General features: G+C 40.9%; 2 protein-coding genes across 10 annotated transcripts in view; both read right to left on the bottom strand.

Moving 5' to 3' along the window:
• The window catches only part of TTC23L (tetratricopeptide repeat domain 23 like), a 60,254-nt gene extending 43,368 nt beyond the window's left edge, over positions 1-16,886 (bottom strand). For 3 of the 4 annotated variants that reach the window (XM_045566543.1, XM_045566542.1, XM_045566546.1), the window contains exons 1-4: positions 16,652-16,886; positions 15,535-15,609; positions 11,629-11,815; positions 7,931-8,054 (exon numbers count right to left, since the gene is read on the bottom strand). In XM_045566543.1, the coding sequence (XP_045422499.1) occupies positions 7,931-8,054; positions 11,629-11,815; positions 15,535-15,602 (379 nt within the window). In that variant the 5' untranslated portion in view covers positions 15,603-15,609; positions 16,652-16,886. Of the gene's footprint in view, positions 1-7,930; positions 8,055-11,628; positions 11,816-15,534; positions 15,610-16,248; positions 16,321-16,651 lie in introns of those variants that run through there. The other variant, XM_045566544.1, reaches the window with a different exon arrangement.
• Positions 16,887-21,790: 4,904 nt separating this feature from the next.
• RAI14 (retinoic acid induced 14) overlaps positions 21,791-23,716 on the bottom strand; it is a 125,399-nt gene continuing 123,473 nt past the window's right edge. For all 6 annotated transcript variants that reach the window (XM_045565814.1, XM_045565816.1, XM_045565813.1 and 3 more), the window contains one exon: positions 21,791-23,701. In XM_045565814.1, coding sequence (XP_045421770.1) covers positions 23,624-23,701 — 78 coding nt within the window. In that variant the 3' untranslated portion in view covers positions 21,791-23,623. The remainder of the gene's footprint in view (positions 23,702-23,716) is intronic.

The following is a 23,716-nucleotide window of genomic DNA, read 5'->3' as shown; positions in this document are numbered from 1 at the left end:
TAATTTTCCTTTACCTGCCCTCCCAAGCCAAGGACATGACCCTTCTCCCTACACTGACAGTGCAGCAGTTATAGAGGTAAAAATCAGGTGACAGCAAGGCTTGCTTCTGGAGCTTGAGACTCAGGAATACAAGGAAGTATTTATGAATTAGAAAAATGAGTCCAAAAAATTATCCACTAAACATATCAATCATTTTGCCTTAGTTTGGGTTGGGATTCTATCACTGATGTCTGTTACACTGACTCAGGCCCAAGAGAATCTGGTCAGAGCTACCCAGTCTTTGGAGGTTGCTGCTGTTACCGGAAAGCGCTCACCTTGATCATCATCTATATTTAAGCAGTGTGGTACAGTGATTAAGAGAGCAGAGTCTATAGCCAGACTTCCCAGGTATAAATTCTGGCTTAGCCACTTACTGCTATCCATGTGGCCTTGAACAAGCTACTTAAGCTGTATGTGCCTCGGTTTATTCACCTGTATAATGGTAATGATAATACCTTCTATCTCATAGTTGTTGCAAGAATTAATTTAATATAAAAAAGGATCAAATAGTGCCTGATTGAAGTAAGTTTGAAGATATATTAGCCATTATAATTATTATTACCAGGGTCCATTTCTCTTATTGAGTAGTTTATTTATATTTGTCCATCCTTTGGACATTTTTCATAGTGCTGCTTCAGAATCTTTGTAAAAAGGTTGAATTCTCAAATGCAAACTCACTTCAAGTAGGTATTAGGCTCTTGTGGGTCGGATTAACTGGTTTTTATTTTCTTTTTTAAACCAACTAGATAGACAGAGAAGACAGAGTTCATGACTTATGCTTCTTTTTCTGGATTTTGCAACACTTATAATAGAGCCCTGAATACCTGGAAGGTTCCCAGTAATAACACATTAATTTATTGTTTTGTTTAATAATAAGCAGAGTTTCCAGAAACCGTTTGCCCACATTACTGTATTCTCCTTCCTGAACACCTGAAAACTGTTCACTTTAGGTGCCAAACCTCCCTGGTGTCTCTGCCCGCCCCTTCTCAGCTGCTGTACACCAGGCTCCCTCAGGGTCACCTGGTAATGGAGTTGGTAATGGAGTTCACTTCTAGCATTCCTTCCTCTATTCCACCGACTAACAGCCTTCTACACACTCTGGCTGCAAAGGCCTCACATTCTCTCATGAACCCCACTTCCATCATTACTCCATTTTTTTAAAACTTTCAAACCCTCTGTTCTAACTGGGGCTCCTTCCTCTCTAGCTAGAATCTTGCTGCCTCTCCTTCTCTTGTCAAATCATCTTCCCTTGACTTTCCTGCCTTTTCTAGCTATCCTTCCATTCTCCTTCATTCCTTTCAATATATAGTACATAGAATACACAGTTTAGTGCCTGTTCCTTCCCCTCATCCCTAGGATCTGGCTTCTGCTCCAACCACTGTGGGGAAACTGTTCTCCTGAGGTCCCTCCAAAGACCTGCTAATAAATAAATCCAATCGTTTCTCAGTCTCCACGTCACTGCAGCATCAGACACCCTTACCTGTTTGGCTCTCAAGGCTCTGCACCAACTTGGTTCTCCTTTATAAACCTTCTTTAATTGATTCTTTGCTAACTCTTTACCAGGGTCCTTTGTTCCCTTCCATTCATATGTCCATTTTTCAGTTCTTTCAGTTTCTTGCTTTTCTTCTCTCCTTCCCTCTCTTTCCCCCATGAGAAAGAAAAGTGCTGAGGTCTTTCCATCTCAGAAGTTTTATCAACTCCTGTTACTTCAACCTTGGCCTCCATGCTTATAATTTACCATTTCCCCTCTCTAGTTCGGGTCTCAAAAATATTCCTCAATGGTTATTATTTTCCTTTTCTCCTCCCAAATTCTGGTCCCAAATGTCCAGCACAAGTGAGAATGTACTACAGGTTGAGTATCCCTTATCCCAAATGCTTGGGACCAGAAGTGCTTTTGGGTTTGGGATTTTTTTTTTTAATTTTGGAATATATACAGATAACCAACTGAGCATCCCTAATCCAAAAATCTGAAATCCAAAATGCTCCAATGAACATTTCCTTTAAGCATCATGTCAGCACTGAAAAAGTTTCAAATTTTGGAGCATTTTGGATTTCAGATTTTCAGATTAGGGGTTCTCAGATTAGTGGATTTCTCTTGTGATTCAAAATCAATATATCAAAACTAGGGCCGGGCGCGGTGTCTCACGCCTGTAATCCCAACACTATGGGAGGCCCAGGCCGGTGGATCGTTTGAGCTCAGGAGTTCGAGACCAGCCTGAGCAAGAGCGAGACCCCGTCTCTACTAAAAATAGAAAGAAATGATTTGGACAGCTAAAAATATATATAGAAAAAATTAGCCGGGCATGGTGGCTCATGCCTGTAGTCCCAGCTACTTGGGAGGCTGAGGCAGGAGGATCACTTAAGCCCAGGAGTTTGAGGTTGCTGTGAGCCAGGCTGACGCCACGGCACTCACTCTAGCCCGGGTAACAGAGCGAGACTTTGTCTTAAAAAAAAAAACTAGACCCAGCACTTCTTTCCCAGTCCACTTCCTTTCATTACCTACTTATCTCCGAAAATGGCACCTACAGAGACCTGAAACTTCATGGTCGTCTTTGGGCCTCACTTTTCCTCAACCCCAAATTGAACACCATGTCCTGCCAATTCTTCCCTCATGGTCCCTCTTTTAATCATTTTTGAATAGGTATACATTTCTATGGTTGAAAAGTTAAAATTATATGAAAAGGTAACACCCCAAGTATCCTCTAAGTAACTTTTATATTTCATTCTTGTATACCCTTCAGTGTTTCTTTAGGTAAATATGAGCATACATTTTCATTTCTCTGCCCTTCTTTCTTATACAAAAAGAGGCATATTATGAACACTATACTGCATGGTACATTCTCTTTTCCCCAGGAGATCTTCCTCTAGTACTATACAGAGTTTCCTCATGCTCTTTTTTAAAGCTGCATATATCCCACTGTGTGTATGTACTAGTTCCCTGTAGATGGATACTTGGTTGTTTCCAATCTTTTACTCATAAAGAATGCTGCAAAGAATAATCTTATCCATATGTTGTAAGTGTGTATTTAGAAAAGATTCCCAGAGTGGGATTTCTGGTTTAATAATAAATGTATGTGTCATTCATAGACTCTTGGATCCTTACCTTCTCATCCATCCCTTCTGTCACTAGCCTAGTTTTGGACCTAGATGACTGAGACAGCTTCCATTCCATCATTCCTAGATTAACCTAGCCAAAAGTACGCTTAAATACTTTCATCATCCTGCTGGAAAATCTTTATAGTGCTCCTTCCCTACGAAATAAATTACAAATTCCTTAGCCTGTACTTAAAACCACACCATGGCCTGCCCAGTGCACCCTTCTTTTGAAGTTCATCTTAGCAGTGCTAACCAGAGAGGGCTGCTTACTGCTGCCTCAACAGACATTGCACTTTCCTTCCTCGTGCCTTTGCCCATGCCGTTCTCCTTATCAGAAATACCCACCCCTTCTGCTACCTCCCCAAACCCAACTCATTTTTTACAGTCCTTCTTGAATGCCACCACTCCACTGAATCTATCACTTAACATCACAGCTGGAAATGATTTCACTCAACCTTCCCAAAGCCCGTTATTTCAATCAATTACATGGCATTAACCCTGTAGTGCCTTCTATCATAGCTATGTCTCTAGGTAGCTCACCTTCCACACTAAGATCTTTGAGGGCTTCTGTACATTATATTTCCCAAAGTGCTCTTCATATATTTCACATATACAAGTTTCTCACTAAATACTCACTGAAAGACTGTTTATTGAGAGAAATCAGGCTTTTGGCTTGACCCTCATATCCCAGTGCTGGAAAAGGCTCAGAGGGAAATGAGGAAAGCAGGTTTGATGGCTGTAAAACATGCACATGTGCAGTGAGGCATGAACACACACAGACACACACATCCCGCCTACACAGAGGCCCGGCTCATATATTCTGTCCATTTTAAGGCAGTTACAGGATTAACAACAACACAACTAAGTTCAGCTCAGCAAGCACTTCATCTCTCTCAAAGGTCTGCAATTTTTCAAAGCCTTACTTGTTTTATTCCGTGGACCAGACACTAAAAAATAAAACTTCAGTGAAGAAACTGGGTAGGACTACAACTGAAATAAGAGGCACTGGGCTATTCTCCAATAAAGGTCACAATCATAATTTATTCTAGGAAACTCTAGGCTGGGTGTCACAAAGCCTGGGTTCAAGTCTAGGTGCTGTTTTACCATATGGGCACTCTGTTTAACCAGGAAGCTGTTTTTCCCATCTAGAAAAAGCAAACAAAAAACTCCTTTACAAGAAAACTTTCACCCCTCCAACCTATTACCCTAAACATAGTTCTCTATTAATGGAGCAAGAAAAACTGTGAATTAGATAGAAAAGGATGTTATCACCATCTTTTGTGACATGACCTGCTTACTTATATCGACACAACTTGGAATTTAATTGTAAAAGTAAAACTCAACGTCAGTTTGTGGCTGATCACGGAAAAAGCTGATTTCAGAATATGCAGGCCATCCTCCTTACATAGACCTATCATGGTAATCTTCTATGCTAGCCAGAGGAGGCAGCATCTGGCCTTGCCCTAGGTTCATACAAATCTTCTCAAACACCTTCCTCTCCAGTTTAAGCTGTCATCACCTCAAGTCTGAATTCCAGTAAGTCTCTTAGCTAGTCTTCCTGAATCTGGGCTTTCCCAGGGCTCAAGGAATGTACTTGTCCCTACAAAACCAAGTATCAATGACCTACCCATTGCCAAATCCATGAGTCTCTCTTCAGCCTTTACCTTATTTGACTTCTCTTTATCATCTGAAACTGTTACAACCACACTGCTCTTCTATTTGAAACCCTCTGTCCTCCCTTGGCTTCTGTGACATGGCCCCTCCTGATTCTTCTATTTCCTTTGCTGGCCCCTCTTCCATGACCCAATTCTAATGTTCTTGTTTTCCAGTCTTCTGCTCTCTGTCCCCTTCTCTTCTCTTTCTACACACTTTTTCTGATCAAGCTCATCCACTCCTATGGCCTCAACTTGCTCATATGGGCTTACCTCTCCCAAACTGTCCATCTTTCCTGAGCCTACTGAACATTTCCAGTTGTCTACTGAATATTTCAACATAGATGTGACCCAGCCTGTCAGAAGCCAAACCCAGTAGCTTCCTCCATCAACTTGGTCTTCCTCTTTAATTCTCTATTTTAGCAAATTGTCCAGGCTCTGCTTGCTTCAACTTCAACTCTTCCCTGTCCTTCCCACTCTATATTGAATTGGCCACTAAATGTCACCAATTGTACATTTTAAGTTATCTTTTCTGCATTCCAACTGCCATAGCCAATGCCTTTATCAACTTTCACCTGGACAGGATAATGGCCTAACTGGTCTTCACCTCTACTTTCTCTACCAGTTCAACCCATCCTCCAGAGTTCCTCATTTTACAACACAAGTTTGATTACTACCTCACCTCAAATTTTTTAAGAACTCCCAAACTCCTTGATATCTGGGCCCAAATGGCCTTTTCAGTCCCATTTCTAAGCATGACTTGTCTGTCCTAAGGTGTCTTCTGTTCTACCCTAACCCCTTGGATCTAGAGAGAACCTACAATGTTCTCTATGAGGAATTTCATATAGAATGCCCTCCTGTCACCTTTCGTGCCTTAGATCAACATATAAAAAGGGCCAACTCTGTACTTTTTACCACTCCCCTCAACATCTACCTGGTAAACCTATACTCTTCTTTCAAAGACAGGACAAATATCACCGTCTTTCTGCAGCCTTCCCTGACCTTCTTCAATGGCAGAATCACTGAACTGCCCCATCTATGTTCCCCAGAACTTTATTCCTACCACGAATACGGTGCCTATCAAAAGATCCCTGCATGTCCCCAGAGCACAGGGACCACTACTGTTCATTTACATATCCCTAGCACCTAGCACAGTGCCACCAGGCTTACAGCAAGAGCTCTATAAGTGTTGAAGTAGCAAATCCCTAAATTTGACTCTTATCATGAAGGCAGCAAGTTTTTGAGGAAAGTAGCCTCACTGGAATAGAGAAATTCCAAGTAAGAAAGAATGGAAGCCCATTAGGGTCAGATCCTTCCCAGTGGCTCTCAAATCTAACAGATGTGGCCGCCTGCTCTGCCAGTAACTGAGGACTCCTTCCTCTCCTTAGCCATGGCAGCCTTCTTTAAGAACACAACAGACACGTTCTTAAGTCCTAAAAGAACCTCACTGTGACTCACAGCATAACTGTCCTGATGCTATGATGTCAGCAACTTGTGATCTTGCCACATCAGTGAATGACTGTAAAGTTACATTAAAAACAAATGAGGGCCGAGCACAGTGCTCACGCCTGTAATCCTGGCACTCTGGGAGGCCGAGGCAGGAGGATTGCTCGAGGTCAGGAGTTCGAGACCAGCCTGAGCAAGAGCGAGACCCTGTCTCTACTAAAAATAGAAAGAAATTATCTGGACAACTAAAAATATATATAGAAAAAATTAGCCAGGCATGGTGGCACATGCCTGTAGTCCCAGCTACTTGGGAGACTGAGGCAGGTGGATCGCTTGAGCCCAGGAGTTTGAGGTTGCTGTGAGCTAGGCTGACGTCATGGCACTCTAGCCCGGGCTAGAGCTTCTGTCTCAAAAAAAAACCACAAAAAACAAAAAAAAACAAAACCAAAAAACAAAAACAAGTGAGGCTGGTCTGACGGTAGTGAGTTAGTGAGTTAACTCAGTTGACTGTTCACAGTCAGTTACAGATCAAACTCCTTATTCTACACTCTCTCCCCTTTTCACTACTGCACTTGACTGGTCTTAAAAAAAATGAATGTAAAAGGGCCTATGGAGCCCTAAGGAGGAGAACATTTTCTGAAATTAATAACTGAGAAATTAGTTTGATTTAAACTTTTCCAACAGTTCTGATTATTATATCTAGCCTCATATGGCCCAGGTGTATTGTTCCCTTACCCTGTAGCCTTCAAATCACTTAAGACATAAAGCCCTTAATTTGTATTGTAAATTAGGCCTCACTTGAGACTGAGGTCATCGAGGCCAGGGGCTCAGTTCTAACAAGGAGTAATGTGCTGATCCACATTGTGTACAAAGAATTGTGCTAGATTAATTCAGACCTAGTCCATGCCCTTAGGGAGCTTCTATTTCAGAGGCAGTAGCATTTAAACAAAGCATATATGAGCACAGTGCAATGAGTTCCACAGAAGTGTATATAGTCCACACAGGGGGACATGGCTGGTCAAGGAACAGAGGGTCTAGAGTTGGCTATGCCCCTGGTTTCAGAAATGTGCTCTTGCTTCTCCATCTGTCAACAAATATTTATTGGGCCTCATTACGACAAGTTTCTACCCTCATGGAATTTTCATTTGGGTTCCAGTTTTAACAAATAGATTCCTATCTTATTCTCCCATAGTACCGCTCAAAAGCACCATTTCTCTAGGATGAGGACCCTGCCTTCACTAAGCCAGACCTTCCAGGAACCTGAGTTCCGTCCCTAGAGTTCAAGTCCTGTAACTGGATCTGCCTCCCTAATGCTGACTGAATATCCCTTCCAGTTCTTCTCCTTTTGACCTGTGGCTGGAATGCCTGACATTGTCCTCTGTCCACTGTGCTTGTGTCCTCATCCATAAACTGAGAATAGTAATAGTATCCCTCTTTCAGGGATGGTATGAGGACTAAATGAGACTAGCTTGGCACACCTAAATACTTAATAATTATCATCACCATCATTATTATCTTTCTTACTAAGATCCTTGCCACACTGTCTGCCTCATCCATGGACTCTCCCTTCTCCTGATGAAGTGTGAACTAGGGACAGGAAGGCGCCCTCCCAGTCATCTCCACCCTCACTAAGGTTGTGTAGGCTCAGTTCAGCCTTCCGAGGCTGCCACCCAGACCCAGCTGGGGAAACCAAGTACCTCTCAATGTCAGGTAGCCATAAGCTAGGCTGGCCAAAGCCTGTGCACATTTCCAGTGATCTTCCCCAAAAATAATCCGAGAAAGGATGACACATCGAATCAGCTCCTTGTTTGCTTGGGTATTCTGTAGAGAGCAAATGAGTCATTATGCTTTTCGGAAACGAAGAAATCTCCAGCCCATGAACTTATCACTGGAATGTAGAACTGCATTCACCTGTCATCTTTTTTCTCTTCTCTTTCCTTCCTATCCCCTGTTCAATCCATCGAGTCCAGTTGGATCTACCTTACTTCTAAATCCTAAAACCAAACTCTTTTCCTCATTTCTGCCAAAAGTACCTAGTGTAAGCTACCCCCACCTTTTCCCTGGCTGGCCACAGCAGCCCCTTCTAACTGTTTCCCCTCTGGCCCCTACAGACTATTTTCCAGAGTGACTTATTTTAACTGTTTATCATGAAAAAACTTTAGAGATATATAAAAATAGCTGGCATGAAGAATGACTCATTCAGCTGCATCAGTTATCTACTCATGGTCAATCTTGTTTCATATCTATACTCCTCATCCATCTGTCTTTGCCTTCTATTATGCTGAAGAACTCAAAGACATTCTACTGTTTCCTCTATAAACATTTCATAAGTATCTCAAAGATGCTGGATAATTTGGTCTAGTATTTCCAACAGACATGAATTTTGTTGACTGTATTCTCGTGGTATCATTCAATATGTCCTTCCACTCTCTGTTCTGCCTTTGTATTAGCAGCTGGATTTAGAAGTTTAGTTAATTTTAGCTTTCTTTTTTTAATGCAAAACTACCTCATTGGTAGTGGTATGTTCTTCTATCAGAAGACACCTACTATCTGGTTGTCTCTTTTTATGATATTAGCACAACTGCATGAATCAATTCATAAAGGATTGTAAAATACTGATACATGAATTCTATATTCCTTCTTCATTTATTAGCTGAAATAATTCTATAAAAGTGAAATTTCCCCTCATCTTCTCTTTGGCTACCCAATAGTACAGTTCACATTAGAAAGCCAGGATTCATGGTGTATGTCTGCCTTAATCTTCACCAGCTTTCAAAACTATGAGTCTGTTCACTAACATGCTGTAATGGTGACCAAATAGCTTGTTCATTATTATTATTCTCATAAATTTGTAGATTGTTAAACATATTTTATATGCCAGTGTAATCTTTTTAAGATATAAATCAGATCATAAATCTCCTATTCAAAACCCTCCAACAGCTTTCCACTTTTTATTCTTAATGAAATCCAAAGTCCTCATCATGGCCTCCAAGGCACTGCAAACTCTGAGCTAACCCTAATCACCTCCTAACTTCATTTTCTACCACTCTCTCCTTCTCTCCTTTTTCCCTCCACTACAGCTGCACTTCCCAGCTATTCCTGAACATGGCCAACTAACTTTGGGCTGTGCACCTGCTGTATCTTCTGTTTAGGTCATTATTCCACGTAGTTCATGCACTCATTTTATTTTCACTTTGTTTACTTCAGACAGGCATTTCTTGGTCACCTTATCTAAAATAGTCTTTCACTCCATCACTCATGATCCCATTACCTATTTTATTTTTTTCTTTATGGCATTTACTTATATCTGATATTGTATTAGCTATTATTTTTTGTTTGTTATCTATTATCTATCTCCCTAAATAGAAGGTAAGTCTCTCAAGAACAAAAGTTTATTCCTCATGTTCACTGTTGCATGCCTAGGGCACACAGGAGGCATGCATTCGATATCTGCTGAATGAATCATCTCTTAGCAAGGAGATAAAGAAGAGGTAGGGGAAAGAGTCTCTCTGCCCCTATAGAACTGACAGGCAAAACTCTCCAAGAAATCACAGAAATGAATGTCCAAGTCATATATTTCAGTGACTTTACAAACACAGTCATTTATTGGCTGCACCAGTTGATAAAGCCAGGTGTTTATTTATTTATGTCCTCGTAAAGCGAAAATAGCACTTCAAGAAATCAAAAGCCTGAAGTTTCAACCCTGGTTCTAATGTTTATTAATTCTGTTGCTTTGGGGAAGATGACCCTAATACCAGCTTCCTTTTCTAAGATGTGGAAACCTACACCATCTACCTTACAGTTATTATAAGGAAAAAAAATTAGTCAGCATCAAAGTGATCCAAATTTGTTAAGTGCTATCAAAGTGCAGGCCATGTAAAGAGTGACATACAATGCCCTAGGTGAGTCTGAGGACTACTCCCTCCTGACTCCGATCTCCTACCTAAGTTGATGCTTCACCTGCTCCCTGCTGAAATATACAGATGCAAGCAATGGTAGGAGGGCATTTCCCCTGATGTTCAAAAACATCCATTCATTCTGCATTTTGAGAGCTCACCATGGGCTGACCACAGTAAATACTAATTTCTATTTTGAGGAAGAAGCATAATACCATGAAAAATCAGTTGAATAGGAATCCAAAGCTTTGAGTTCTGTCCTGGTTCTGGACATTCCGTATTCATCCCCAAACTCCCTGCCCTGGAGAAAGTGAGACAACCAACATGGGCTCTAGAGGTCACCCCAGCACTGCTGCTGCTGATGGTGGCATTCCCCCTACCCTTCAGGGCTGTGAGGACTGGGCTGGGTTAGATTTATTTTCTTTTTAACAGCTTTATTGAGGTATAATTGATATATAAAGAACTGTACATATTTAATGTGTACAATTTGATGAGTTTAGGGGGTAAGTTAGATTTAATTCCTAAGATCTAAATCTTTGTCATTATCCAAACTGGCAAGGGAATTTTCAAGACTTACATTTGCACTCCATGGCAGATAGTATCTGTCTGTTTCTAGAAATGATCCTTCTAGCCTGGATTTGTGGGTCCAGACCAGGAAGACTGTCTTTTGCAAGTTCTCTGGATAATTTACAGAGATAAATTTACAGATATCCATCTAGAGAGGCATCAGCTTCCATCATTTGCCTCTGAGGTGCCTCTCAGCCCTTTCTAAGCCATCTACAGGTCTTTTTCATACACGCACTTTAAGATCATTTGTTTTCCTTAACTAAGAATATCCAGGAAGTGAGGGTACAAACTCCTCTGTTGATAAATCATGTTTTGGAGGCAGACTGGTGCCTATGTTCAAACAATGAAAGTCAATATCATGCTGTCTCAGGTTCCTGGATTTTGAACACTCTTGTTTACCCACTTACTCTGAAATCCTAGTTCCCAAGTCCTTGACTTGCACTAAGAAATGCATACTCAGACTCTCTGACCTCTGCTGCTACCTCCTGCTTCTGGCCACTTGGTTTGCTTATGATTCCACTGTAACCACAGGCATCTTAGCCATATCCTTGCCAGGCCTAAGCCTAGACCTACCTGGCTACCCTTGTTCTCAGCCCCTGCCTCACTATCCTGGCCCTCTTGTTCACCAAGAGGTATCATCCTGAAACCTTTCAGGAGAAATTTTTTTTTTAAATTTTTTAAAATGAAAGGTAATCAAACATCTACAGGAAGAATCAAACATTAATTCTTAGTTTAAAGCTAGGAGCACAAATACTCCAAGGAGGAACAGGCAGTGAGCTATGCGTAGAACCGGAAGGTGGGCAGCTCTGCTTTGTCCGCCTGCTTTCAAAGAAATATAACATCTTCCTGTGCTTCAATCTGCATTTAAAGCTTCTCTAATTATGGATGTATTTTTTAATAGAAACAAAAACCTAGTGTTTTGTTTTTTTTACCATTTTTTCCTTAATCAGTTGAGCAATTTTCTTCTGAGATTGAGCTAATTTGTCTTTAGGAAGAAATATACAGTCTATGGCCTTCTCCTCATCCTTGTCTTTAGTTTCTTCTTCACTCTCTCCAGACCCACCAGAGGAATACAACTCATCTGTCTGTTGATGTGCTGGGATCTCAGTTTGCTGTGACCTGTGGATGTAAGAGGGGCATAGAGACAGGATATGACCTTTGCCTATCTAAAACAAGATAAAATCGAAGGACACAACTCTCTCAATGGGGGAAAAGGAACCTGCTTTCTAAAATAAACTTGAAGGAATAAAGCTAGGTGATAAACTCATGTCACTCTCAAAGTACTAAGACAGCAATGTGGTGTTCAAATTAAGCAGATTTGGTAAACCATCCACCTGCATTAGAGTTACAGCTCTGCTGCCTACTAACCATATGACCCTAAGCAAGTTATTAATTTACTTCTCTGTAAAATGAGGAGTAAACATGAATATCTACCTGATGAGGTTATGGGATTAAGTGAGATAATACTCATAAGTCACTTAGCAATTAGTAAGGGCCGGGCATTTGGTAAGTGCTCCTTTAATGTTAGCTATTACTATCATCATTAGCTCCATGACATGGTTTCTTCATCTACAAAATTAGAGTGTTGAATTGGAAGATCTCAAAGAGCCTTCATGTTTTAAAATTCTGACCCAAACTAGGAAATAAAATGGATATCATGAAATAAGGGAAAGGAGACCAACATTTTGAGGCTAGACTTTGCATGTCTTTTTTTACATATCTTAAAAGCTTCAACATGTACTGGCCAACTAACTAAAGTAGATGGGGGTCCCACCAGGGAGAGGGAGAAAATCCCACACTGTGTCAAGTGCAGTTTCAGAGAGAAATATCCTTTCTTTAGAGAGACAAAATTGTGTCTTCCAGGGGAAGAGAAACATGATACCTTCAGACAAGTTTGCAATAGACCAAACACTGAAACAGCCATGAAAATGTCAAAAATAAACATTGTTATGTTAGAAATAAACATTGTGAGAAAGAGTTGAATTGAAAATCTCTCTCTCTTATACTCACACAGTCTAGAAGATTTCTGACTTCAATGGTGAACATAATTATGAATGAGTAATTGGAATGGTGAAGAGCAAAAGACTTAATCTCATGCTACAAAAGAAATAACCATATTCTAACATCACCAATAAGATAAAAAATTATCCAGAAGAAACATAATTCTGAGATCTTAACAGCAACAATAGAGATTTTGATTATAAATAAGTCTCCCAAAGGAATCATCTTTGTACACACAGTATCTTTTAAAAGTTCAGCCACTGCTTAGTTTTTAAAATAAAATTTTACCTTTCTTTTCCACTGATTACTTAAGTAGTGAATGTTCAATGTTTAAGAAAAAAGAAAATTTAGAAAAGCATGAAAAGAAAATAAATGTCACGTGTAATCTTTTAGCCCAGGTTTGAAAAATGACATACTAATAATATCCATCCAGTCCTGTTCTAACTAACCCATCAAGAGGCATGCCGGCAAACCAGGTCACATAGATAGAAGAGCAACATTTCTTCAGGATCAGGTGCAGCATGGATCACCTTCTGCCCAAAGAAAGGATGCTTTCAGTAAACACACTAACTCAATGGAAAAGCCAGGGAAGGTTGGAGATGTGATGTGATCAGAAGACAGGAGATAAACTTGCCTCTTCTCTGCCTAGTGAATTCCATACTCTTCCTTCAAAACACAACTCAGATGTCACCTCTGCTGGAAGTCTCTCACTGGGGAGCAAGAAAGACACCCTACAAAGGGCTTGTAAAAATTTCCCCCAAACTGCTACTACAGTGTGAATCACATTACTGTCTGGTTTTTTGTTTGTTTCTTTATTTTTTTTCTGAGTCTTCTTTGCCTTTTGGCAAGTAAATTCCAGCAGGGAGGGCAGAGGCTGAGTCTCATTTGTTTCTGAAACCCTGATACCTGGTCCACAGTAAAAACAAATGATGGCTTGTAAAATGATGAACAAATGAATGAAAAAATAAATCTTTACAATGTTTGAAAAATACTGAGGAGAAAGGAAATCTGTGGCAAGAGACCATAACTTAAGAAAACTAAAAGAAAGAAAATTTAGTCTGTCAACAGAAATTTTTCCTTATGCTGCCTATTTCACAGACCTAGAGCAGAAGTTAAATCTATTGAGGGTCACCAAAGAGACTGCTAATTATGGATATTAAAAATTATAGTCCCTAAATATTTTAAATTAAGCCTTGAATGAAATTAAGCTAAGAACAAAAGAAACAACCTCCAATAGCAGGGACCTCAAAAGAATGAGAAACATTGAGGTCTTGACAAATGATTTGAGAATGTAAAGCCCAGAACTAGCTTTGACCATAATTGTAATAAAAGATGAGAAAGATGGCCAGAGAATACGGACCAGTCAGATACCTCAAAAGATAGTCAGAATAAAAAGAATAGGCAAGTTGAATGAAGAGTCTGCCTTGCTACGCTTATAACTTATTCCAAATGTTGCCATCATAAATATGAATTCTGATTAGTAATATTCAATATGAATTATCTGATTATTTCCAAGATATTCTACTGTGAACTCTATATTTTTTGAACTCCAATTTTTATAGTTATATAACCCTTAACCTAAGGATATTTTATGAAGTAGTACAGAATTATGCTATCCAATATGGTAACCACTCGCCACATGTGGCTATCAAGCACATGAAATGTGGCTAGTCTGAATTGAGATGTGCTGTAAATGTAAAATATACAGTGGATTTCAAAGTCTTAGTATAAAAAGATAATATAAAATATTTCATTAGTAATTTTCTATAATATTTTAGATATATTGAGATAAATAAAATATAGTATTAAAATTAAATTTTTCTGTCTCATTTTGCTTTTTAATATGGCTACCAGAAAATTTAAAATTACATATGTGACTCACACTATATGTCTATTCGAGGGCACTGTCTACAGTAATGGTTCTCAGTTCTGTCAATGGAGGCATTTTTGCTTGTCACAACTGGGGCAGCGCTGTTGGCATCTCCGTGGGTAAAGGCCAGGGATGCTGCTAAACACCCCACAATACCTATGATGGTCCTCCACAACAAAGAGTTAGCCAACCCAAAATGTCAATAGTACAGAGGTTGACAAAGTCTGGTATACAGAATGGTTAAAGAATGGGCTCTGGAGTCAGAATGCCCAATGTGAATACCACTTACTAGCTGTATGACTTTGGGCAAACTGCCCAACCTCTCTTTGATTCATATTCACCTATAAAATGTTGTAATAACAGTACCTCCCTCACAGAGTTTTTGGGGGAATTAAATCAGTTAATATGTGTAATGTACTTAGAACCATGCCTGGCAAATAATATGTGCTCAGTAAGTATAAGCTATTATGATGTAAGAAGTTTTATTTACTCATTGGCTCTTTTTTTTTTTTGGTAGAGACAAGGTCTTGCTATATTGGCCAGACTGGTCTAGAACTCTTGGCTTCAAGTGATCCTCCTGCCTGGGCCTCCCAAAGTGCTGGGATTACAGGTCTGAGCCACTCTGCCTAGCCGCTTTATTTCATAAAACTTAATTTATTCATTAACTTAGTTATGGTTAATTTTCTATGAGTTTACCAGTTTTGTTATAACTAATCTCTATTTTTAAAAACTTAAAATTTTTCTTAAGTTAGGGAAAAAATTATCTTCCATCTTGTATAGGTTGTACATACAATAGACATTATAGGAGAATAATTTTTAAAACACATTACAGAAGCTCAGCCTTCTCTTTTGTATAATGTGCACGCAAAGCTTCTCACCCAGGTTTGTCTTAAGCAAGAGGGCCCAGTAAGTGTAATGTCAGAGTTTCAGGCCAGTAAGTATAATGACAGAGTTCTGTGGTACTTACAGATGGAAGCAGAAGTCCCAGTCGATGTCATTGCTAACAGTTGGGATACGAATCGGGCTGGCTTGCATCTTCTTCCTACCAAGAATCGCATGTGAGGTCAGCTTTGGGAGAAAAGGCTTAGTTTATTCTGTTTTCCCTCTCTTGGATGCTATTAACATTAAACTGAAACTGCTCAAATATATAACCCATCCTAAATCCACAAATGGACGATGCACACTCATGTATGGAGATCCCTGGAAAGCACAAATTAAAGACATTTGCCAAATTAAATGTCTAAGTTAAATTTCTTTCCCCTAATTTCTATTCCATGTTACTTCTCCCTGGACTTATTTACCTCTCAAAACCAGCATATTTACATCTCCTGGATCGTCAAAACTATGGTCACCTACTTAACTCAGATATTGTTTTTGCAGCTCTGAGGGAAAGATGGATCCAAACAAAGCAACCAGCTCTCAGTAATAAATGAAGTGCAGCCAGTGTATTGGTTAATTTTCCTCCCTATCCCTGGGGCCATTTCACTATTTAGTACGTGGTTCTAGTAAAGGAACTAAAACTCATGTCTATTTTGGTTGCTGCTATCAGCCGATCAGGGAAACGGTTTGGGACTCATAGCGAAAAATGAGATTTATAATTACAGTATTTGCGAAATTCCACTCTCAAGGCTATCACCTGTCGCTTCAATCAAATCCAAATGGAATGCAGTTATTTACTCACCATTAACACCCACCTACAAGAATGTCACTCATTCCCACCGAGCCCTGAGTGGCTTTCTCTGACCCAGGATCCAGAACATCTATCCGCAAATCAGAAGGGAAGATTCACTGATTTCTCTTTCTAATCTCTACTTTCAAAAGTATGACCACAGTAAGGGGTTCTGACCTCTCAAACCCCTGAACCCCGTTCCTGTGAGATTCCACACAAACTTGGCCCCTCTCTCAAGCACAAAGCGCTTCCCCCTTTCCTGCTGTCGTTGCCAGGTAACCTGGCAAACCCTGAGGCCGCAGGCCGAGCTCCGTGCCCAGCTCCGGAGGCTCCCTGCCCGCGGCTGTCCGCCCGCCCGCGAGGTTCCGGCCGGCGCCGCCAGCGAGGGCCGCAGCCGGGCGAGCCCGGGGCCTACCTGGCGCGCCGGAACCAGCCTTCCCCGCTCCCTCTGCCAGGCGGCGCGGCTTCCTCGCGCGGCGTCAGCGTCCCGGCCCCAGCCGACCTCGGTCCCGGCACCACAACGGTGCCGCGCTGAAGCTAGACTGCCCGCGAGGTCAGCCCTTGGCGTCCGGAGCCCAGGTTCCGACCCGAGAGACGATACGGTCGCCATGGGAACGCAGAGCCGCGGGCCCGCGGGGAGCACAGGTAGCCATGGCGACGCGGGGCACTTCCGGCCCGGGGAATCCCGACCTGAGGGCCAGCGGTGGTTCCCACCTCACCCTCCGCTTTCTGGTCCCCGCGGGGCTGACGCAGGGTCCGTGCCCAGACTTCGCTCTGCCGCGCTGAATCGTCCACTAGTGTTGTATCTCAGAGGACATTCCTTGTCGGAGATGAAGACGCAGGAAGAGAAGATAAATCCCGTGGAGGGAAGAGAGTGCCGCGCTCCACGACCCACCTGCTTAAAGCGGCCACGCACGCGGGCCGTATTCGGCGGCAGCCCAGGCCGCCGATCCCCCCACCCCCGCACCCACACGTTCCGGCCGGCACCCAGCACCCCCGCAGGCCCGCGGGAGTTCTGGTTCTCTGGACCCCAGAGGAAGGCGCAGATACAGCTGTTGACGGTGCTGGCACCGTCTGAGTTTCCTCTGCCAGCACGATTGGAGCTAGGCATGGTTAGGAAAGTGGATTGCAGGAAGTGGGTAGGGCAAAAATGGACCACTAGATCTGCTAATGGTTAGCAGTTCAGAGAATATTTTCGAGGGAGGACGGTACATTTGGCACAGAGCCCTAAATTATACACCCATACATTCTTATACCCCTTCATTGGCTGGAAATACTGCGGTTAGAACTAAAAACAAAATCCTAAACCCCCCAACTCCTGAACAGACCCCTCCTCTTAAACCAAGGGGACCCCAGAGAAACCTTAATAACTGAGTTCGTGATCTTATGGGAGGTCAGGCACACCTCTGCCCTCTTCCTTTTGTGATTTAGACACAACTGACCAGCATAATTAATGTTGAAATAGATCTCATAAGACTGACAAAACGGACTCTGTGGCAAGATACCAAATTAAAAACAAGACCTAAGGCCATGCCAAGCAAGAGTTAAGTCATCACTCTATTCTTAAAGAATAACCTATGTTCATCTGGGCGAACTAAAAGACCTTTTAAGACTCTTAAAGTTCCAAATCTCTGTGATACTTTTTCTTCCATTGCCTTCTTAACCCTTTCCCTCAAATGCAAACTTTGATTGTAATGTATGTATTTTTAGGTGTGTTCATTAACACCAGAATGGAATGCCACTAATCTGGGTGGATAGTGCTTTTACAACATTCATCCACATTCCCTCCCTTGATTTTGATGTACAAGAGGCAAGTATTGCTATTGCAGAAATCGCATAAAGGAAGCATGTGCAGAGGGTACTCCTACACTCTTACAATCCCAAATCAAATATGATTATATCGAAACTATTCCAACCCCAAGAACTGTGAAATTTAACAAAAAGGAAATGCAAATAAACTTTCTCTTGGAACACATTGTATGGCCTCTCAAGACAGGGTTACATGCCTTATTTCTGAGCTCCAATAGTATCCTGTCCGAAATCTCATCATGACTCTCACCATGCTGTATTGGCAAGTTTCTGTTTATTTTTAAGTGTCTCACACTGTCCATACATCTATTCATCCACAGAGAAAAATATATCTGTTGAATACATACTACGTGCCAGATAATGTTCTAAGCATTAGGGAACAAACAGACAAAGATTTTGCTCTCCTGGAATTTATATTCTACTAGGTGTAGAAAAACATAGAACTTCTAACAAACAATATGGTTCTCTGCAAGTTAGAAAAAGGCACATAGCTTAGGGAATAGGCAGCAATGCTGTGTGAATTCAGAAAAAGCCTCTTCCTCCAGCCAGACTCAGGTGCCTGAAGAGTACAGTTATGGGAACAGAGGGTGGGCTGGATTTCAGGACTCAATCACTTCAGGTGAGCCACATTACAAGGAAGTGATAAATGATATGCGGAAAAATAAAGCCTAGAAAGTGATGTAGTCAAGGGGAGGGCTGTGCTACCTCACATAGTTAAGGAGGGCCTCTCTGATAAGATGGCATTGAGCAGAGACCTCAAGGAAATGAGGGAGCAAATCATGCAAATATCTAGGAGAACATCCTAAGATGTTTACAGCAAATGCAAAGGTGCTGAGGCAGGAGCAACCTTAACAGGGTCAAGGAATAGCAAAAGGGCAATAAGAATGAGGAGGAGAGACAGGAGATGGGGTCAGTTGAAGTAACAGGGCATCTGGTCATAGAGGGCCTTATAGGCAATCCATCCATCTAATACTGACAGCTCACTAGGTGACAGAGCCCTTTTGATCAGCTATGAGCTCCTTGTGAGCACGATTGAGCCTTCAGCATGAGTGCTTGGCACATCATTAACGTTCATTAACATTTAATAATGATGAATCATCTTTGGGAACTTAGTGAGAATCTTAGTGAGAGATTCCAGTCTCCCCTGTATCAGTTTCCTATTGTAACAAGTCACCACAAATTTATTATTATATAATTCTGGAGGTCAGAAGCATAAAATGGGTATCACTGGGTAAAAGATGATATGTCTGCAAGGGTGGTTCCTTCTGAGAACTCTAAGGGAAAATCTGTTTTCTTACCTTTTCCAGCTTCTACAGCTGGCCTGCATTCCTTCATTTGTGACCTCTTTTTCCATCTTCAAGGGCCCCTTCTTGTTACATTGGGCCCACCTAGATAATCCAGAATAACCTGATTTTGAGGTCAGCTGATTAGCAATCTTAATTTTATCTGGAATCCTAATTCCTCAATTCTCTTGTCATGTAATTATCTACAGGTTAGATTCACATCTACCATTCACAGGGTCTGGGGATTAGGACATGGATGCCTTTGGGAGGACTTATTCTGCCCATCGGTGTGTTTCACATGACGTAAATGCATGGTTTTAAAAACACCCAGAGGTGACACATAAGGAGCCCTTACTACCCATCTCTTCTCCTGGCTGTTAGATGCTTACATCACTTGACTGTGTACTGTTTCTTTCTCTCCCCTACACACCCTCATTTTATAATCTGGTACATTCAGTCATGGTTCTTGAATATGCTGGTTCTTCCCATTTTAGGGCCTGGTTTGTAATAAATATGCAGGAATATCTCATTTCTTCCCTCCTACCCAACTCCACCTGTTGAGACTTTACTCTCTATTCCCTCAGCCAGCTCCTATGGCCCACTTATGGTGACCATCAGAGTTGAGCTCTTGTTTTTTTGTTTGTCAGATATGCCACACACTGCTCCATAAGGCCTGACAGGTCTCTGCCCTGAGCTGGTGAACAGAAATTGCTACTCTTGTGAATGCTCTTGTTCCTTGGTATTTGCCTTTTCCAGTTCACTCTTTGTCTTGCAGTCTGCCTTTTAAGTTTGCTCAAAAAACGTCAGCCGCCCCCCCACCCCACCCCAGTCTTTGCTGGATAGTGTTTCTGCTGCTGTCAACACCCAACATTCCAGTTATACCACGCTGCAAAATGTTGTGCTTCAACATGTGCTGGGATCATTTTCCTCACACAGTATATCATGTGTTTATCTTAAGATGGGTGGGTTTAATTACTGAAGGCTTTGGAGTGTCTTAACAAAGTTTATGTAAGGAAAACAAATTGATGACTCTTAGTCAACCAATATAACAGTCCATTCTTTCTCAATGTGATGATATGTACAATATTCTACTCTTTTTGCTCTGACTGTATCATATCATGATGAAAGCTAATGTGAAAATGGGGCAATTTGAAAATTATCCAAAGAATCCTCACATATGTAATGACATTTATATGTAGGATAGTCATTGCATCATTTTTGTAGTTATAAAATATTGGAAGCACATAAAATGTCCATCAATGAGGAACTACTAAAATATAGCACAATCATACTGTGAAATATTATTCAGCAGTTAAAAACAACGAGATGTGTGCGCTGACAGAGAACAATCGCCAACATATGTAAAGGGGAAAGTAAAATACAAGCCTACGTGTATATATAGAATGTCTCAGGTCACACAACATACTTAATAGCTGTTGCTTCTGGGGAGGTGAACTAGGGATTGGGAATAAGAGATTTATTTTTTGTTTATTTCACTTGACGTACAGTTATAGCCTGATATCTAATCACTGAGATATGAGGGTTTCTTTTCATACCCCAACTTTGGTTTATGAGGCATTTCTTTCCATCTAAGAAGACTGGTTTGGGTTTATCCGGGTTTCCTCCCCACATTAGCACTCCCATAAAGTCACGTTCTGAGTTGTTTGGCCCTTTTGAAGTATATTCTCTTCTCATGGTGCATGCACTTGATAATTTAAAATAATAATAACCTCATCTCATATACCATTTGCATTATTTTCATTGATTTCTTTGGTTCTTTTTTGGGGGGCAGGAGAGGGCATTAAAGGTTCAATTAAGTAAACATTGAGTATCACATACATGCTTTGTTTGAAATCAAAAGTTTCAGTGTATTGTATGAAGGAATGAGAACTGAAGCAGAGGTGGCAGAATCATATGAGTGAAGGGAAATGGCCTTGTTATGTTGTATTATGAAAAATAATGCTAACTACTTAAGTAATCATACCTATTTCAAGGTCATTTGGTATTTTAATTATGATTTTAACCTGTAAGAATTCATCTAACAGTTTTACCAAGAATGAATTATCCTTATAATGAGATAGTTAAAAGAAAATTCAAATATATTCTCCTCTGTTTGTACTTTCCTTTTCCTTAAAAAAGGAAAAAAAGTAGGAAGAGAGAAAAAAGTCCAGTGGAGGCTTCCAAACAGTTAAAAAGACTACATATCAAATGAAAGGCAATTCTGAATTAAAGGACTGCGATGCAACTGCCCCAAAGTGGCTGATACTTGGGGCAGAGCTCAGGGTGAACTCAAGGGCTGGGAAATAAAAATGAGCTGAGACTTTGTGTGAGACAGTGTGGACAACTTGCACCGTTTGAGCATAACGCAGGATATAGTAATAAAAACCATCAAATGAAATGCTATTGAACTGATCTTCAGAAGCCACACAGATATGCTTATGAATACACCAAAACACCAGAGATGCAAAATGAAACGTTTATTTTTCTGCAATAACTTCTGTAAATTACAAAGACAAAAATCCTAAACTACAGCATATGAGTTTTCAATATTTAACCAGAGTACTTGTAATAAATATGCATCCTGAAACAAGATAAAAGGCTACACTTTGTCAGGCATCCTACAAAATGTCTCAAGTTTTATACTCTGCAGCATTTCTGTGTGGGGGCCGACGGGGGGTTGTTTTGTATTTTCTTAAGTGCTGTGACAAAAAGTCCTTTCACATTTCTTTGGAGCATTTTTGAAATTGCTTAACTACAATTAAACAACTTAAGTAACACCAAGCTTTAAAGCCATTTTTACTTTGCTGTCATTGGTCCTCATCCAATACAGATTAACATAACATCCAGTACAGCCAAGCGCCCCCTGAGCCCAGACAGCCCTGCAGTATGTGGGCCCTGTCAGAGCAGGCCCTACATTTTTAGTTAAATACTTTGGAGAATTCTATAGACTGTTTATCTCCCTCGACAAAATCAATGCCGTAAGGGAAGTTGCAAGCAAGTTAGGAACATTTTTAACCTGAAAGTAAAGTGAACAGAAATATTTCCCCCCAAGACCTATGCACCATATTACCATATCAACTTTAGTTTCAAAGTCGAAAAATTTATTGGTACTAACAGTCCTTTCCGAGATCATTTATGGGTGCTGGTAGAGTCAGGACATTCAAAAATATTCAACCGGTAAAAAGAAGATTTACTATATTCAGAAATGCACTACAGTTTTGAAGACACAATGGCAGAAAGTCCTAGGGGGACTGGTGGCAGCTCATATTAAGTCTGGAATACCTAACTACTTTTTGCTATAGCTGAAAACTTTGAGGAAAAAGTTATATTTTTAAAAAGTCTTAAGCATGGTTACCTAAAAAATATTTTGTTAATATAGTCTAATGTAATTTTACTTATTTAGGGGTTTAGATACGAAAACATCTTTAAGAGCCAATAAAAATATTATAGAGAAAAAAACACTTTAAAAAAATTGAGGTTAGGAACTATGAGGCATTTCTTTTGGCTGTAAACACACAGTTTACTGTCCCTTGTTGAAACACAAATGTTTGGATTTCCTGAGCTTCACGGATAACAGCAGGAGGCAAGTTTGCATAGAAAATTTGCAATATGTCAACAATTTAATTAAAAAAGCTTCTAAGGACAATTTGCTTTTGTTTTTAAACTTCATGTTTTAGTTAATAGTGCTCATCAAAGTATGAGGTTGATAAGCAGGGTGATGAGATATATAAGGCAGATGAGGGAAAAAGATGGAATTGGAGTTTTTAAATCCACAGGATACCATGATAAAGGGTCTTAAGCATGTGCTTCATAACTAGTGCCACACTAATTTGGTTAGAAAGTCAATCATGTTTTGGGGATTGGAAACCCAAGGCAAAAAGAGCTCTCCTATGCTGACTGGCACGGCCCGAGTGCAGGAATGGAAGCAGCATTCACTGTGTGGAGACTGCAGCATATCACTCAGGGGTGATGGAGCCACTCAACTCAGCTGGTCAGGTACCCGAGAAGGGTGCCTGCCTGCCACATCAGGACCAGACCTTTGGATGTGGCTGATCCCAGCCCTGGAACCTGAAGGGTTCACAGGGACTTTCACCTCTGCTGGTTTGAAGTCTAAGTAGTTCTGAGGAGGGCAGTCTTCTCCTGGGACGAGTCCTCAGAAAACTCTGGAACGGGAAGAAGCTATGCTAGGCCACAGTGCATACCACAAATGAGAACAATGGCAGTGGTTGCCAACAACTCTGGATCTAACACAAAGATGGACAACAAGGGGGCAGTGTCCTGCCAAGGAATCCACTTTACTTCTTTTGAGACTGGTTTTTACACATGGTAAGGATTTGCTTCAGTACTTTCTGGACATCTTCATCCATCTGGCCCTATAAAATTCAAAC

This window comes from Lemur catta, chromosome 12 (genome assembly GCF_020740605.2).
Source record: "Lemur catta isolate mLemCat1 chromosome 12, mLemCat1.pri, whole genome shotgun sequence".
NCBI classification, from domain to species: domain Eukaryota; kingdom Metazoa; phylum Chordata; class Mammalia; order Primates; family Lemuridae; genus Lemur; species Lemur catta.
Note: the sequence above shows the minus strand (reverse complement) of the source record. Positions and strands in the feature narration are given on the sequence as shown.